Source organism: Oncorhynchus masou, chromosome 9 (assembly GCF_036934945.1).
Source record: "Oncorhynchus masou masou isolate Uvic2021 chromosome 9, UVic_Omas_1.1, whole genome shotgun sequence".
Classification (NCBI taxonomy): domain Eukaryota; kingdom Metazoa; phylum Chordata; class Actinopteri; order Salmoniformes; family Salmonidae; genus Oncorhynchus; species Oncorhynchus masou.
In genome coordinates this window covers 30,764,406-30,777,556 of record NC_088220.1, presented here as the reverse complement: position 1 = coordinate 30,777,556, position 13,151 = coordinate 30,764,406, and the positions used below count along the sequence as shown (strand labels likewise).

General features: G+C 44.5%; 2 protein-coding genes across 3 annotated transcripts in view; one reads left to right on the top strand and one right to left on the bottom strand.

Moving 5' to 3' along the window:
* mcf2a (MCF.2 cell line derived transforming sequence a) overlaps nucleotides 1-7,260 on the top strand; it is a 29,519-nt gene extending 22,259 nt beyond the window's left edge. For both annotated transcript variants that reach the window (XM_064973757.1, XM_064973758.1), the window contains 10 exons: nucleotides 225-353; nucleotides 533-754; nucleotides 1,085-1,177; nucleotides 1,527-1,605; nucleotides 1,704-1,767; nucleotides 2,970-3,070; nucleotides 3,635-3,747; nucleotides 3,984-4,096; nucleotides 4,864-4,967; nucleotides 5,099-7,260. In XM_064973757.1, coding sequence (XP_064829829.1) covers nucleotides 225-353; nucleotides 533-754; nucleotides 1,085-1,177; nucleotides 1,527-1,605; nucleotides 1,704-1,767; nucleotides 2,970-3,070; nucleotides 3,635-3,747; nucleotides 3,984-4,096; nucleotides 4,864-4,967; nucleotides 5,099-5,139 — 1,059 coding nt within the window. In that variant the 3' untranslated portion in view covers nucleotides 5,140-7,260. The remainder of the gene's footprint in view (nucleotides 1-224; nucleotides 354-532; nucleotides 755-1,084; nucleotides 1,178-1,526; nucleotides 1,606-1,703; nucleotides 1,768-2,969; nucleotides 3,071-3,634; nucleotides 3,748-3,983; nucleotides 4,097-4,863; nucleotides 4,968-5,098) is intronic.
* On the bottom strand, nucleotides 7,145-11,873 carry LOC135545834 (coagulation factor IX-like). The gene is made up of 8 exons (XM_064973759.1): nucleotides 11,720-11,873; nucleotides 11,430-11,599; nucleotides 11,291-11,315; nucleotides 10,813-10,926; nucleotides 10,378-10,512; nucleotides 9,995-10,206; nucleotides 8,334-8,460; nucleotides 7,145-8,140 (listed from the first exon to the last, which is right to left on the bottom strand). The coding sequence occupies exons 1-8, from the start codon at nucleotides 11,784-11,786 to the stop codon at nucleotides 7,560-7,562; spliced, it is 1,431 nt and encodes a 476-aa protein (XP_064829831.1). The 5' UTR covers nucleotides 11,787-11,873; the 3' UTR covers nucleotides 7,145-7,559.
* Nucleotides 11,874-13,151: the final 1,278 nt, after the last annotated feature.

Genomic DNA, 13,151 nt, shown 5'->3' with positions numbered 1-13,151 from the left:
AAATTACAGAGAATTCCCATCTGGTTAATGGGGACTGCTACCAATTTTCTTTCCTGTGTTAGTCCCTGTTAAATGACAAAATAAGGAAAATCTTACACGCAACTATTATTTTATAGTACAGCTGGAGAATTTGGGATTTCAACTTTTATCAGATATTGATGTGTACCAGACATTGATTTGTGTGGGTGGGTGGTGTGTGTGTGGGTGGTGTGTGTGTGTGCTAGGAGCTACTAAAGTACAGTCCAGGAGGCTGTGAGGGGACCTCGGAGCTACAGGGGGCACTAGCAGCCATGCTGGACCTCCTCAAGTCAGTCAATGACTCCATGCATCAGATCGCCATCACGGGCTACCAGGTGGGGCCTCCTGGTGCTGCTGAAACTGTACAGCAAAGTGGTCGAATCTGATCATAGCATACAGTATATTGGCAATTTATACAATTCTGTCAGTATGTGTAGCATGAACTAAACCAGTCCCTATGTGTTGAATTGTGTATGAGCCAGTCTCTGACCCTGTCTGTGTATTGTCCACCCAGGGAGAGTTGTCTGACCTTGGCCGGGTGCTGATGCAGGGCTCCTTCAGTGTGTGGATCAGCCATAAGAAAGGCCCCACCCGTATGAAGGAGCTGGCCCGCTTCAAGCCCATGCAGAGACACCTGTTCCTGTACGAGAGAGCCCTGCTCTTCTGCAAGCGCAGGGAGGAGCATGGAGAGGGTGCAGACAAGACCCCCTCCTACAGCTTCAAGCACTGTCTCAAGGTGTGTATGTGAAGGCGGAACTCTGACACGTGCTGCCTTTCGGAACTGTCTCCAGTGGGATGTTTGTTTTGGTTTGTGTGTCAAGGCGAGTGTGTGTGTTAATATGCACAGGGCATGGCGGATGGTGTCACACCACCTGATGTTCTCCTCTTGATTTATTATTGAGCCCCTGAGCTTCCTGCCATCACACGGAGGTGTTTGGGCCAGCGGGCCAGCCGAGTAGCGTGTAGCTGACGTCTGGCTGATGTGTGACGCATGACATGTGCTTGTAGGCCCCAGGTTCAATCAGTATGTGTGTGTGTAACAGTCTGTGTGTGTGTGTCCTGACAGATGAGTGCGGTGGGGATTACAGAGAACGTCAAGGGAGATGTGAAAAAGTTTGAGATCTGGTACAGTGGCAGGGAGGAGGTGTACTTAGTTCAGGTAAGAACTACCTCTACTCTGTGAAGTGACTGTTGAAATTATTCATGCCACCCAGAAGCAGCGTATGTTCACCACACAAGCACTCTAGACAATAACCACCACCCACTGACTTGTTTGTCATCTGCGTGTTGTTCTGTTCTTTGTTGTGCCTTCTTTGTCAACTTCATGCCATGTTATGATTTGTTATGTATTGTTATAGTGAAATATGTGTTATGTTACTGTGGTGCCATTTTGAAATCATGCCTGTAAGATGCAAATAAAATATCTTCACAAAAAAATAAGTATTCTGTCTATCTTGTCATTGTGTTTTGTTACCATATATTGATTGTGTTCTATTCTTATCTCCCAGGCCCCCACAGTGGAGGTTAAGATGGCTTGGCTCAATGATCTGCGAAGGATCCTCACCAACCAGCAGAAACTCCTTAAAGGTTTCGGATGTCACTCACATCACTCTCCAAACACACCCAACAAAGAGTTGGTTTAAACCATTTCAGACATCCTCTCTCTGCTTCTCTTTTTCTCTCAGATGAGCATTGTGTCAACAACCAGATGCCAGAACACATTCAACTGTCTCCGCCCTTGTCTGAGAGGTATGTTGGGTGTAAAAGACACAGCAGGTGGCAGTGGCAGGCAGTTATGTGACCTGTTGAGACGGTTATGATATGTGGTGTTGGGGAGCATATCAACAAGCAGGTATAAAGCTGGGAAATAGAAAATGAGGAGAAGAAGGTTAAGGAGCTGATGTGTGAAGAGAAGATGTGTGTGAATGCTCCCCTCTCTCCTTTGCTGTCTGGTTGCTGTCCTCCCCCTCCTCCCCTCCCCCTGCAGGGGTGTGCGGCCGTCCGGAGGGGCTCCTAAGGGCTGTCTGCCGGGGCTGGACTTTGTCTCGCTGTCCGCCAATGTCTTTCAGTGTCTGCGCTCCCGGAGTCCACACCCTCGAAGCCCCCGGCAACGCCCCCGGCCCCGCCCCCCCAACCGACCCCGCCCCCAGCGCCACTGACCCGCCCTGACGCTCAGTGGTAAACTCAGCCCAGCTCTGCATGCCTCGGCCAGGCTCGGCATGGCCCAGCTTGGGGACCTAAAACACCCACAGGGCTGCTGTGTTTGCATACTGACCGTCATCTGCAACCCATTTAATAGCAGACTCCATTCGGCTCATAAATCGCCAGATGGACTTTTCATGTCTTGAGAGACCAATGTCCCAACAGGCCTTCCATCTCAGACATCTTACCCCAAATGACTGCACCCATCTTTGCATGGGATTTTCAATTTAGCATGGAATGCAAAACAAATAAACAAAAAACGTATTGATTTCCTCATGTTTCCAGCACCAGAACTGCTTCTAAGATGGGGTTCTCTTTTTGAGATTGAATATAACTGAAATGTCGCTAAATTATAGTAGTTATTTCAAACCCAAGAAATATGGACTTCCTAATACACTGACGAACTAGAATCTTGTTAAATGGAGACCAGATCTTTCCATGCGCCAGCATGTGCCTCAGTGTGAACTTGGTTGCACTTGGTCACATGGTTGCTATAAGCTGTACTCTGTTTTGCTGCTCTGTGGGCTGTTTGGCTGGAGGCTGAAAGGTCATCATGGTGATGTGAGGTGAGAAGTTGTCCTTAAACACAGATCAAGGATCAGATGTTCCTCTGAAATGAGTAAAGGTTAGATCTGTGGCTAAGGGCAGCTTCTACCTGGAGCATGAGTTCGTTCATTGATTAAGTCTAGTTAAATAAAGGTTAAATAAAATGTATACAAATTGATTGTGTCGTGTTGTCTCTCCCACAGCAAACAGCAGAGGGCGTCGATCAGCTCCGAGGACACTGAGTCAGGGAGGAGCAGTCCAGACCCCCAGTCCCACTCCCCTCAACACCGACGCAACCGACGCAGTGAGTACACCACTACCCCATGCATGTACAGTAGACTGGTTGCCAGACAACTTCACCAAAATGATGCACTCGCATCAATGGGGCACAGGGTCTCGTGGTGTTATGATTTTTAAACGGTCTGATAGCTAGCAACAAGAGGCTGCCATGCGGGGAATAGGATGTCTCTTGTTTCAGCTAGTTGCATTTTGTTATTGATACCATGTCTTGTTTTGAGGTGTTTTGACTTATGTCACCTGTATGCTAATATGGCGAAAAGGATAGGATGATTAATCCTACGGTTTTATCGCTGGTACAGTGCACTAGCTAACATTGCAAGTCAATACTTGGGAGGCAGTATTGATATAAAATCTGCAAAAATAATAACGCAATACTCTACAGTATAGATCCCCCCCCCCCCTATCCCTTGAAAAAATATAATTTGATTGTCAATAACTCCGTTTTTAATTGTAATTTATCGCTATAGTTCCCACGTATTTACTTCGGGTATTTCTGGTACTTCATTAAGGCACTATATAAGGAGAGACAAGCAAAATGTAACTCAAAACTAAAATGTGTCATTTCCAGGCTGGCCCGGTGCACCTCACTCAGTAGACATCTGTGAGGGTCTGGAGGAGTGGGGTGGAGGTGAGGACCCCTCTCAGCCTTCAGACACCGAGGAGGAGGACGCTGCTCAGCTGGTGAGATGGGTTCTCTACAACATCAATACAACCACTCATTTATATTTAAACACTAACACACTGTGGCCTCGTTCCTTACCCAGGACCTTAAATATGCTTATCAGAAAGGTTAAAGGAACCTCTTCAAACTCCCTACGTTGAAAGTGGACACTACACGTTTAAAAGGCATACTCTAGTAGGCTACAGTTCTACAAATCCTTCTCCTAGTCTTAACAGAATTGTGTCTGTTCTCCCAGGCTCCAGGCAGATATAAGGCCTTGGCTGAATGTTCACGATATGGCCCAGATGACCTCACCATCAAGAGCGGTGATGTCATCCAGCTGCAGCACGAGGACAGCGAAGGCCACTGGTGAGTGTCGACAGTTGTCTGGTGGTAAAGTTGGCAGAACCTTATTTGACACGGGTTTGACATGGGCTCTGGGCTGACTGGAGCCTAATATAGCAGGTGTAAAGACTTAAGGACAAAACAGACAGCGTAGGAGAATGGTTAAAAGTGGCGTGTGGCAGTCATATCGGCTACCATTTTATTTTCATTTCACAACAATTCTACATGTTGAGTGGCCACTATTCGGCAACACCCAGCAGGTTATCTTCTGCACACTGTGGCGCTCCGCCAATTTCATTATCGTGTGTCCTGCCCTTCACCTTAAAGGTCCAATGCAGCTGTTTGTATCTCAATATTAAATCAGTAATTACTGTGATTTTTTTCAATTAAGATGGTCAAAGAAATACATTTGCTTCCTAACAGTGAGCAATTTCTCAAGCAAGAATGTTGCTAGGACTGTCTGAGAGTGCTCTGAGTGGGGAGGGGACAACTGAAAGGCTTGGAACTCTATTTCTTATTGGTCTATTAACTAATTGACCCCCTGGTGTTGTCACCAGGCAGGCCAAAACTCCCATTCCACCAAAACAGGTTGAAATGTCATGTTTCTTTTCAAACAGCTCTAACACTAAAATGGCCTTCTCATAATTTTCACAATTTCTCAGTAATATTCAAACCACAGTGTGACTTTTTTTTTTTAATGTTTGTTTTAAATGAGAAATAGTAATATCACGTTTTTGACTGTACTGGGCCTTTAACTCCTCTAAAGCCTCCCTCCCTCACTCCATCTCCAGGCTGGTGAAGAACCTGAGTCGCAGACAAGAGGGTATCATCCCAGTCCCCAACCTGCACATGATTCTGGGAAACGGCAGTAGAGGACAGTCCACCAGACTAGGAGGTAAGGTTAGTGTTACAGTACAGAGGAAGAAGTTTCTAAAGCCATTTGTACTCTCAATCCTCCTCTCTGACATGTAGCTCATTAGAGTTAGGGTTTCTTTGAATCATTTGTGTCTCCTATCTTTTATGCAGATCCAGGGAATCTGAAGGCCAGAAAGCTCAGCTCCCCTTAGAGGGAAAATGCTGTCTTCAAGTGCTCGCGGGACCTGTGAAAGTAGTTAGTCGGAACCTCGTATTTCCCACTTCGGAGGAGCATTGGAGGCAGCAACACCTTTTGTTGGACCTTTACAAAGATTGACAGACTGAAAAGACAGACTGTTTTCCATTAGACATTGTGAGGTCATGACCGATGGAATATCTTGAACTCTGCTTCCTCAAAGTGCTCTAATTGGCCACGATTAGAGACAACTAGCCAATTTAAGAAGGATGTAGGAGTTTTAGGTCTGGGTTTTTGATTGACATTTTTCTGGGCCAGTAACATGAGGACCTGTTGTTTTTTTTGCCCACCACGATGGACAGTGGATACACTTTATGAATGTTACCCTCCAAACACTTTAGACAGCACAGGGTTTTACCAGCACAAAGGCACACGGTTTGGTGAAGCACAAGGGACATGTGAAAAGGTTTGGGACTTAAAATTCAATCCCCCACCTCCTCTTAGACCCAGCCAATGGGATTTTCTGTTGGGCTGCTGTAGCTGGATTACATCCATGGACTCTCGCTCTCTGAGGGATTCTTAACCGTCATTGCTAATCAGTGAGAATGCAGTTGGTGTTTGTACGTTTATGTGTGTTCTTATGCATCATAATAATCTGGGTTTTCGCCTGAAACATTTCTTAAAAAGATACTTTTGTATATAGCTATGTCATTCATTTTGGATGTGTATACTTGAATGTTGGTCTATTGTTTGTGGTTGTTCATTTATTCGACATGCTCATGTTGTTTAGGTATCCATCCTGTCTTATTCCTTAAGGCACCCTTCTCTTAGCTCTCCAAGCTTGAAATGCCAAAACGTGCCGTGCCATAATGCCTTTTTATTCCTGCAATGTTGGAATCGGAGCTCCTCTTTTGATAAATGTACTGTTTGCTCTGCAATATCAAACGCAGTCTTGCTTCTACCTCACATCAGACCTATACTCAACTGGCACTTTATTAATGCTTATAAGCGAAATGCAAGCTGAAAGAAAACAAGCGGAAAGCTTTACTATATTTTCAAAGGCTCTAGAGAAATTGAGCTCTCCATGAACGCAATACCTCCTTCATATTTTCTTGATTCATACCTATTATTTTTCCATTTTATTCCCGAAGCTCAATGTGTGTCAATGGCAAGTAGACCCCCCCCCCCACCACCAATATACATAAAGTTGTTAAGATGTCACGGATGGTAAATTCCAACATCTTTTGAGGTGATGGTGACTGATAGAGGGGTACTCCTCAGGTCTATAGTGATATGGGGAAAAGCTTCTACCCGCGTGGCGCCGGCAAAGACTGATGTCATTCTCCTCAGGATTTCACTCTGTCTCCCCGGTGTGAGCAGCCCTCTGCCTGTGACAGCACAAAATGGAGCGAGAGGGAGAAATGTGCCACTCTCTCTTCCTCTACTCGTCTCCTCCACGGCCTTGCAATTAATCTTAGGCATCCCATTAAACAGGATCATACAGCAAACATGAAATATACCCGCTATGTCGAACGCTTAATTAAATATTGATTGCGGACTTATATGAATTTACTACATCAAATCAAGGCCCCAGTCGGAGGCCTGCCTTTCATATGCTGCGTTTGATGTGGAAATGAGCCAGGAAAACAGCGGGAGCACAGCGCCACACTACTAATGTCTTCTTATTAATTAATTAATTAATTTTGCTATCAAGTTGTTCCTTCGCGGCGGTAAGCAGCTGTGCAGCCCAGTAAAATTGTCTATCTACCCTTAACGGAACCCTGCTTGACTGCTGCGCGTCGCATCAATGGGTTTCTCTCCTCATATGGCAGAATTAGCTGGGTTTTCTTTTTTTGGGGCTCCAAAATGCTGCACATTTTGCACTGAACTGTGATGTTCAAAAATAGAGACAGAAATATGCTTGAAAATGCTGTGCGTCTTTGACAAGCGCTGTAAGCTTGTTGCTAAGTGTTTCTCATAAGAGAACATAGCATGGCTAACTGAATATTGACCGAACGTGGCAGGTTTCAGGTTTTTATTATTGTTCTTCAGTCATCGTTGTTGATTGGCTGCTTTTTTATACAGCTTCACTATTGTATATAGACCAAATAAAGTATTTATTGAAATAATACAGGTTTCTTCTGCGCCTCAGAGTTTAATGTTTTTTTTCTATATTAGAATACAATAAAGCAGTGTTAGTTGCTTGCATACAGCCATTTGCCAGTAAATTATAGTTTGTTTTCTGAATAAGCATAATAAATGTTCAGTAGGCACAAGCATCTGTTCGCCATACAGGTCTCTATCATGTAAAGCTGATCTTCACCAGCTACAAGAAGACACTCTCTATTTGAATACAAAACAGACACATCTCCTCAACCCCCAAAAGACCTGGAACAAAAAAAGCCAGCGTGGGCCCTGAGGGTCAAAGGTCAGGGGTTAGTCATCCAGAACGTCATGCAGCATGCGCTTGGTCACTGACATAACGTGACGTATCCATCTATAGTAATGCGACACTCTGGTGTATACCCCATACTTCCCATCCTTGGCACACTCCTCCCCCCAGCTCACTATCCCTGTCAGGAACCAGGTGTCATGGTAACGGTTGGTATGGGGACCCCCGCTGTCCCCCTGGCACGAGTCTTTAGCCACGTGAGCATAGCCGGCACAGAACATATACTTGGTGATACGGGCACTACTGCTATCCTTACACGACGTCCTCTCTGTAAATGGCACCTCTACCTTCTGTAGTAAGTGAGACGTGGCCCCCTGGAAGCGTGTGCGGCCCCAGCCACTGACCGTAGCCGGGGACTGATCCTTCACCAGGTCCTCGGTGAAGACCTTGGGCCCCAGGCAGATGGGTCTGGCGTGGGAGGAGAATGTGATGGGGTTGTGCAGGCGCAGCAGGGCGATATCGTGGTTGTACAGACTCTGCTGGGAGTCGTAGAGTGGATGTTTGTACTGCTTCGACACCTCGTGGTCCTGTTCCGTGCCCTCTTTGTCATTGATGTTATGCTCCCCTGGAGAGGTACAATAACTAAATTAAGTAATCCATCTGTAATCAATATGAATCGTCCTAGTAGAGAATTTTAGTTTTAGTCATAGATGCAATGAAATAGATGCAAATCATGCACCTATGAACACGCTCCTGTGTATAGTAGTGAGAATGTACCGTAGCTGAGCTAAAAAAAAATAACCGGAATTGTGCCTTACCCACTCTGACGAAAAAAGATCCCTGCTGTCCTTCCACCAGACAGTGGGCAGCAGTGATGACCCACAACTGACTGAGGATAGAGCCCCCACAGAAAACCTGACCACTGGGCCTCTGCACCAGAGCAGCCTGGGGGAGTAGAGAGTAGGGAGAGCCCGTTACATACAGTACCAGTCTAAAGTTTGGACACCTACTCGAGAGTTTTTCTTAATTTTAACTATTTTCTACATTGTAGAATGATAGTGAATAAATACATCACAACTATGAAATAACACCAAAGAAATCATGTAGTAACCAAAAAGTGTTAACAAATCAAAATATATTTGAAATTTGAGATTCTTCAAAGTAGCCATCCTTTGCCTTGATGACAGCTTTGCACACTCTTGGCATTCTCTCAACCAGCTTCACCTTGAATGCTTTTCCTACAGTCTTGGAGTTCCCACATATGCTGAGCACTTGTTGGCTGCTTTTCCTTCACTCTGCAGTCCATCTCATCCTAAACCACCTAAATTTGGGTTGAAGTTGGGTGATTTTGGAGGCCAGGGCATCTGATGCAGCTCTCCATCATTCGCCGCCTTGGTCAAATAGCCTGGAGGTGTGTTTTGGGTCATTGTCCTGTTAAAAAACAAATGGTAGTCCTGCATCTGGAGGACAAGCGCAAACCAGATGGGATGGCGTATCGCTGCAGAATGCTGTGGTATCCATGCTGGTTAAGTGTGCCTTGAATTCTAAATAAATCACTGACAGTGTCACCAGCAAAGCACCATCACACCTCTTCCAAGCTTTACGGTGGGAACCACACATGCGGATATCATCAGTTCACCTACTCTGCGTCTCACAAAGACATGGCGGTTGGAACCATAAATCTCAAATTTGGACTCATCAGACCAAAGGAGAGATTTTCACTGGTTTAATGTCCATTGTTCGTGTTTCTTGGCCCAAGCAAGTCTCTTCTTATTATTGGTGTCCTTTAGTAGTGGTTTCTTTGCAGCAATTTGACCATGAAGGCCTGATTCAAGCAGTCTCCTCTGAACAGTTGATGTTGAGATGTGTCTGTTACTTGAACTCTGAAGAATTTATTTGGGATGCCATTTCTGAGGCTGGTAACTCTAATGAACTTATCCTCTGGAGCAGAGGTAACTCTGGGTCTTCCTTTCCTGTGGCGGTCCTCATGAGAAGCAGTTTCATGAGCACAACACAACTGATTGGCTCAAACACATTAAGGAAAGAAATTCCACAAATTAACTTTTAACAAGGCACACCTGTTAATTGAAATGCAATTCAGGTGACTACTTCATGAAGCTGGTTGAGAGAATGCCAAGAGTGTGCAAAGCTGTCATCAAGGCAAAGGGTGGCTACTTTGAAGAATCTCAAATTTCAAATATATTTTGATTTGTTTATCCATTTTTTTGGTTACCACAGGATTCCATATGTTTTATTTTATGGTTTTGATGTCGTCACTATTATTCTACAATGTAGAAAATAGTAAAAATAAAAACCTTTTAATGTATAGGTGTGTCCAAACTTTTGACTGGTACTGTATATCGGCCCTTACATGGTAATAATATATATGGGTTGTATGTAGCTCTTTTCAAGGACCCAGAGATGCTTAGACATACATTCACCAGTGCATAATGCATATTGGTATTTTCCCCTCTCTTACCTGCCATGGGATATCTCCAGGGGTGACTGTGTCGCCACCTACAATACGTATTCTGACGTTGAGGTCTCCGACAGGGGGCTTGGTGGTATTGGCTGGGGTGAGGGAGGGGGTTGTAGTAACGTTGGCATCTGATCTTGTGTTCTTAAGGGAGAGTAATGATCTAGACATGTCCGTGATCACAGTTCGCCTGTCTCTGCCACAAGGAAATTCCACTGGTGGTATACAAATCCAAATTAAGGAGGGCTGGATGGTAACTCTACATCAAGTTACTCTACACCAATGATGTAACGTTGTAATCACACTACTGCATTGACATGTTGCTACACAGTACTTTAGCAAGATTATGGTAAAGGTATAACAAGACGTGTGAATGTTGTGGCTACCTTCAGGATTGCAGTTGACTCGATCCTGCGCCAGCTTGTAGCCCTCTGCACAGCTACACTCTGCCCCATAGGTGTCCAGGTTCTCGCAGAAGTGCATACATTCTCCATTATTCACCGCACACTGTCTAACTGTTACTGTGGGGAGAAACCTACTTCAATTACCCACATCTAAAGAGATGAGGCATGTTAAATAATATAGCAAATAGAAGTAAGTATGGTTGCGATTGTTATGGCCAAGGTGGTTTTACAACCGTGTTATCGCAATGTTATAGGAGTGACGTCCAGGCAGAGTTTTACATAGAGCGTCCTCAACTGGTTTAAGCTGGACCAACCTGCCCCGAACTGACTGAAATGGAGGACATTTGTCAAGGCCTATGCCCCTTATAGGAGCCAATGGCTTAAGTCAAGTAAGCCATTACGATGTTATTACTGTACCTATCTCACAGTTCGTCCCAGTGAAGCCTCGTAGACAGATGCAGGAGTAGGATCCTTTCTGGTCTTTACAGGAGCCCTGGTTTAGACAGGGGGACGACTTACACTGGTCCCCATCTGATACATAACAGAGTATTATTGATGCAATTTACGTTACACCAAGTTTCATAAACACACACACACGATAACATACACATACGCACTATATGCACTATACATACACATGGATTTAGTACTATAGATATGTGGTAGTGGTGGAGTCGGGGCCTGAGGGCACACAGTGTGTTGTGAAATCTGTGAATATATTGTAATGTTTTTAAAATTGTATAAACTGCCTTCATTTTGCTGGACCCCAGGAAGAGGATCCATAATAAATACAAACACAAACACTGCTAAACCCACACAGCACACACAGCTCTGAGTCACAGCTTAATCCCCTCTGTTTGTGCCAACACAACAGTTAATCATTAAGCAAAGTCACCTTCATAAGCGACCCAAAACTCCATCTGAAAAATAAATACAGAATCTTCAGAATATCACAAGTTAACCCATTCATTACACAGTACCGGATTCATGGTGGAGTCTAACCCCACCACACACACACACACACACACACACACCGTCTTCTCTTCATTCTCAAATGCTTCCCTGGCCTCCTCCAGGTCACACCTCTCCTCCAGACACTCTCTCTCCAGGTTCCCCCATAACAGCTCCTCGAACACCCCTGTGTTGTGGCGCCTCTGTCTCCTCAGCACACTGTCTGCTGCCTGGCCTGACAGGAACACTGGGGCTGGAGGGCCAGAGGGAGATGGTAAGGCTGTTACAGTCATGGCTGGTGCATAACTGACAGAGTAATATTGTTAGTCGTGAGAAACCTACTGAAACCATCAGCAGTCAGAGCAGGACTTACCTCCCCAGCCCAGCCGGCAGTCGAGCAGCATCACACACAGGAGGAGGATTAGGTAAACTGTTGCCATCCCTGTCTGATCTGATACTCTGGTATCACAATGCCCAATGCAGAGAAACACACACACACCATGGACACACTCTCACCCGCTCCAAAGTACAGCTGTCTGTTTACTCTTGAACCACAGTGGCAGGGTATGTTTGCTGTTAGTTTGTTTAGAGGCAAAACATTGACATACTGTGGTGGATTTATAATTTTCTATTTGTACTTTTTGACCAGGCAGGTCAATTAAGAACAGCTTCTTATTTGTAATGATGGGTTGGCTGGCTGGTGTAAGTATCCGTGTACATCCTTTTGTGAACGGATTGTTTTTACATGTTTGTTTTTTTCTCTGTGATGACTGATTTTTTTCGTCGTTCTCTGAGGTGTTCCTCTAGGTTTGGACTGCAATCAGAAACGGAGAGAACCCCCGTCTTCAACAAAACATGCATTTCAGGTAAAATACCACTAGATGGCGCACATGTATATTAAACAATGTCGATCAATGCTTTGATTGAACTTCACGTCATACTGTACGCACACACCCACTGAGATGAAATGGCTAGGGGTTAGCAGTTTCCCTGACCAGCTCACATTACCAGTACAAACCCCAGGGACCTAATTTATCAACCGTGCGTAAATGTCTCACTAAATTCTGGCGTACGTGGAAATTCTAGGATTTGTGTGCGCCAAAAATGATTGGGATTTATCAAACTGTCGCACGCAACATACGCATGTTTTCATTGATAAATCAGATCCATAATATATTATATGTGTGTGCTGGTGAACGAGCGCTACAAAAACATAAACACCCTCATTTGCTTTATGATTTGGAAATGTTGGAAAGTGCAATAGCACACTTTATCACATTTCTGTAGAGTTGTGGGCAGAATGTTTCGATCTTTTGCAGGGACTTTTTCAAACTAAAAAGCAAACTAATCGCCTACACCGAGTGCCAAACACTGGCTGTGCATTATGCACAATTGATTGCCTTTTCAAACAATTTAAAAGTAAATGCTACAGCTCACACTATGCAAAAAGAATAATGGTTGTTCAATATTTTGTTTGTCAATAGATGATTGTGTTTTTATCTCCTGTCTTGGTAGAGGCTCTGAGATTAAAGAGGCTATAATGTCGCGCTCCTATCTCAGTCACAGCAATATTGCCGCTTCTATACTGTAGGTTACCGGTCTATTTACTTTCGAGCATGCTTGGCTATCAAATGAGTGGTGGATAAATGGTAGCCTAATATTTGTTGTGTAACGGGAGTAAAAATGTTGTCAGAAAATATTATTATGATTTGGGCCCTGATAATAAAAGTCAAAGAAACACTTTACTCTACATGCTGTTATGAGATCACCTTACCAACGGCAAACGCATTTGTTTTATCAGTAGC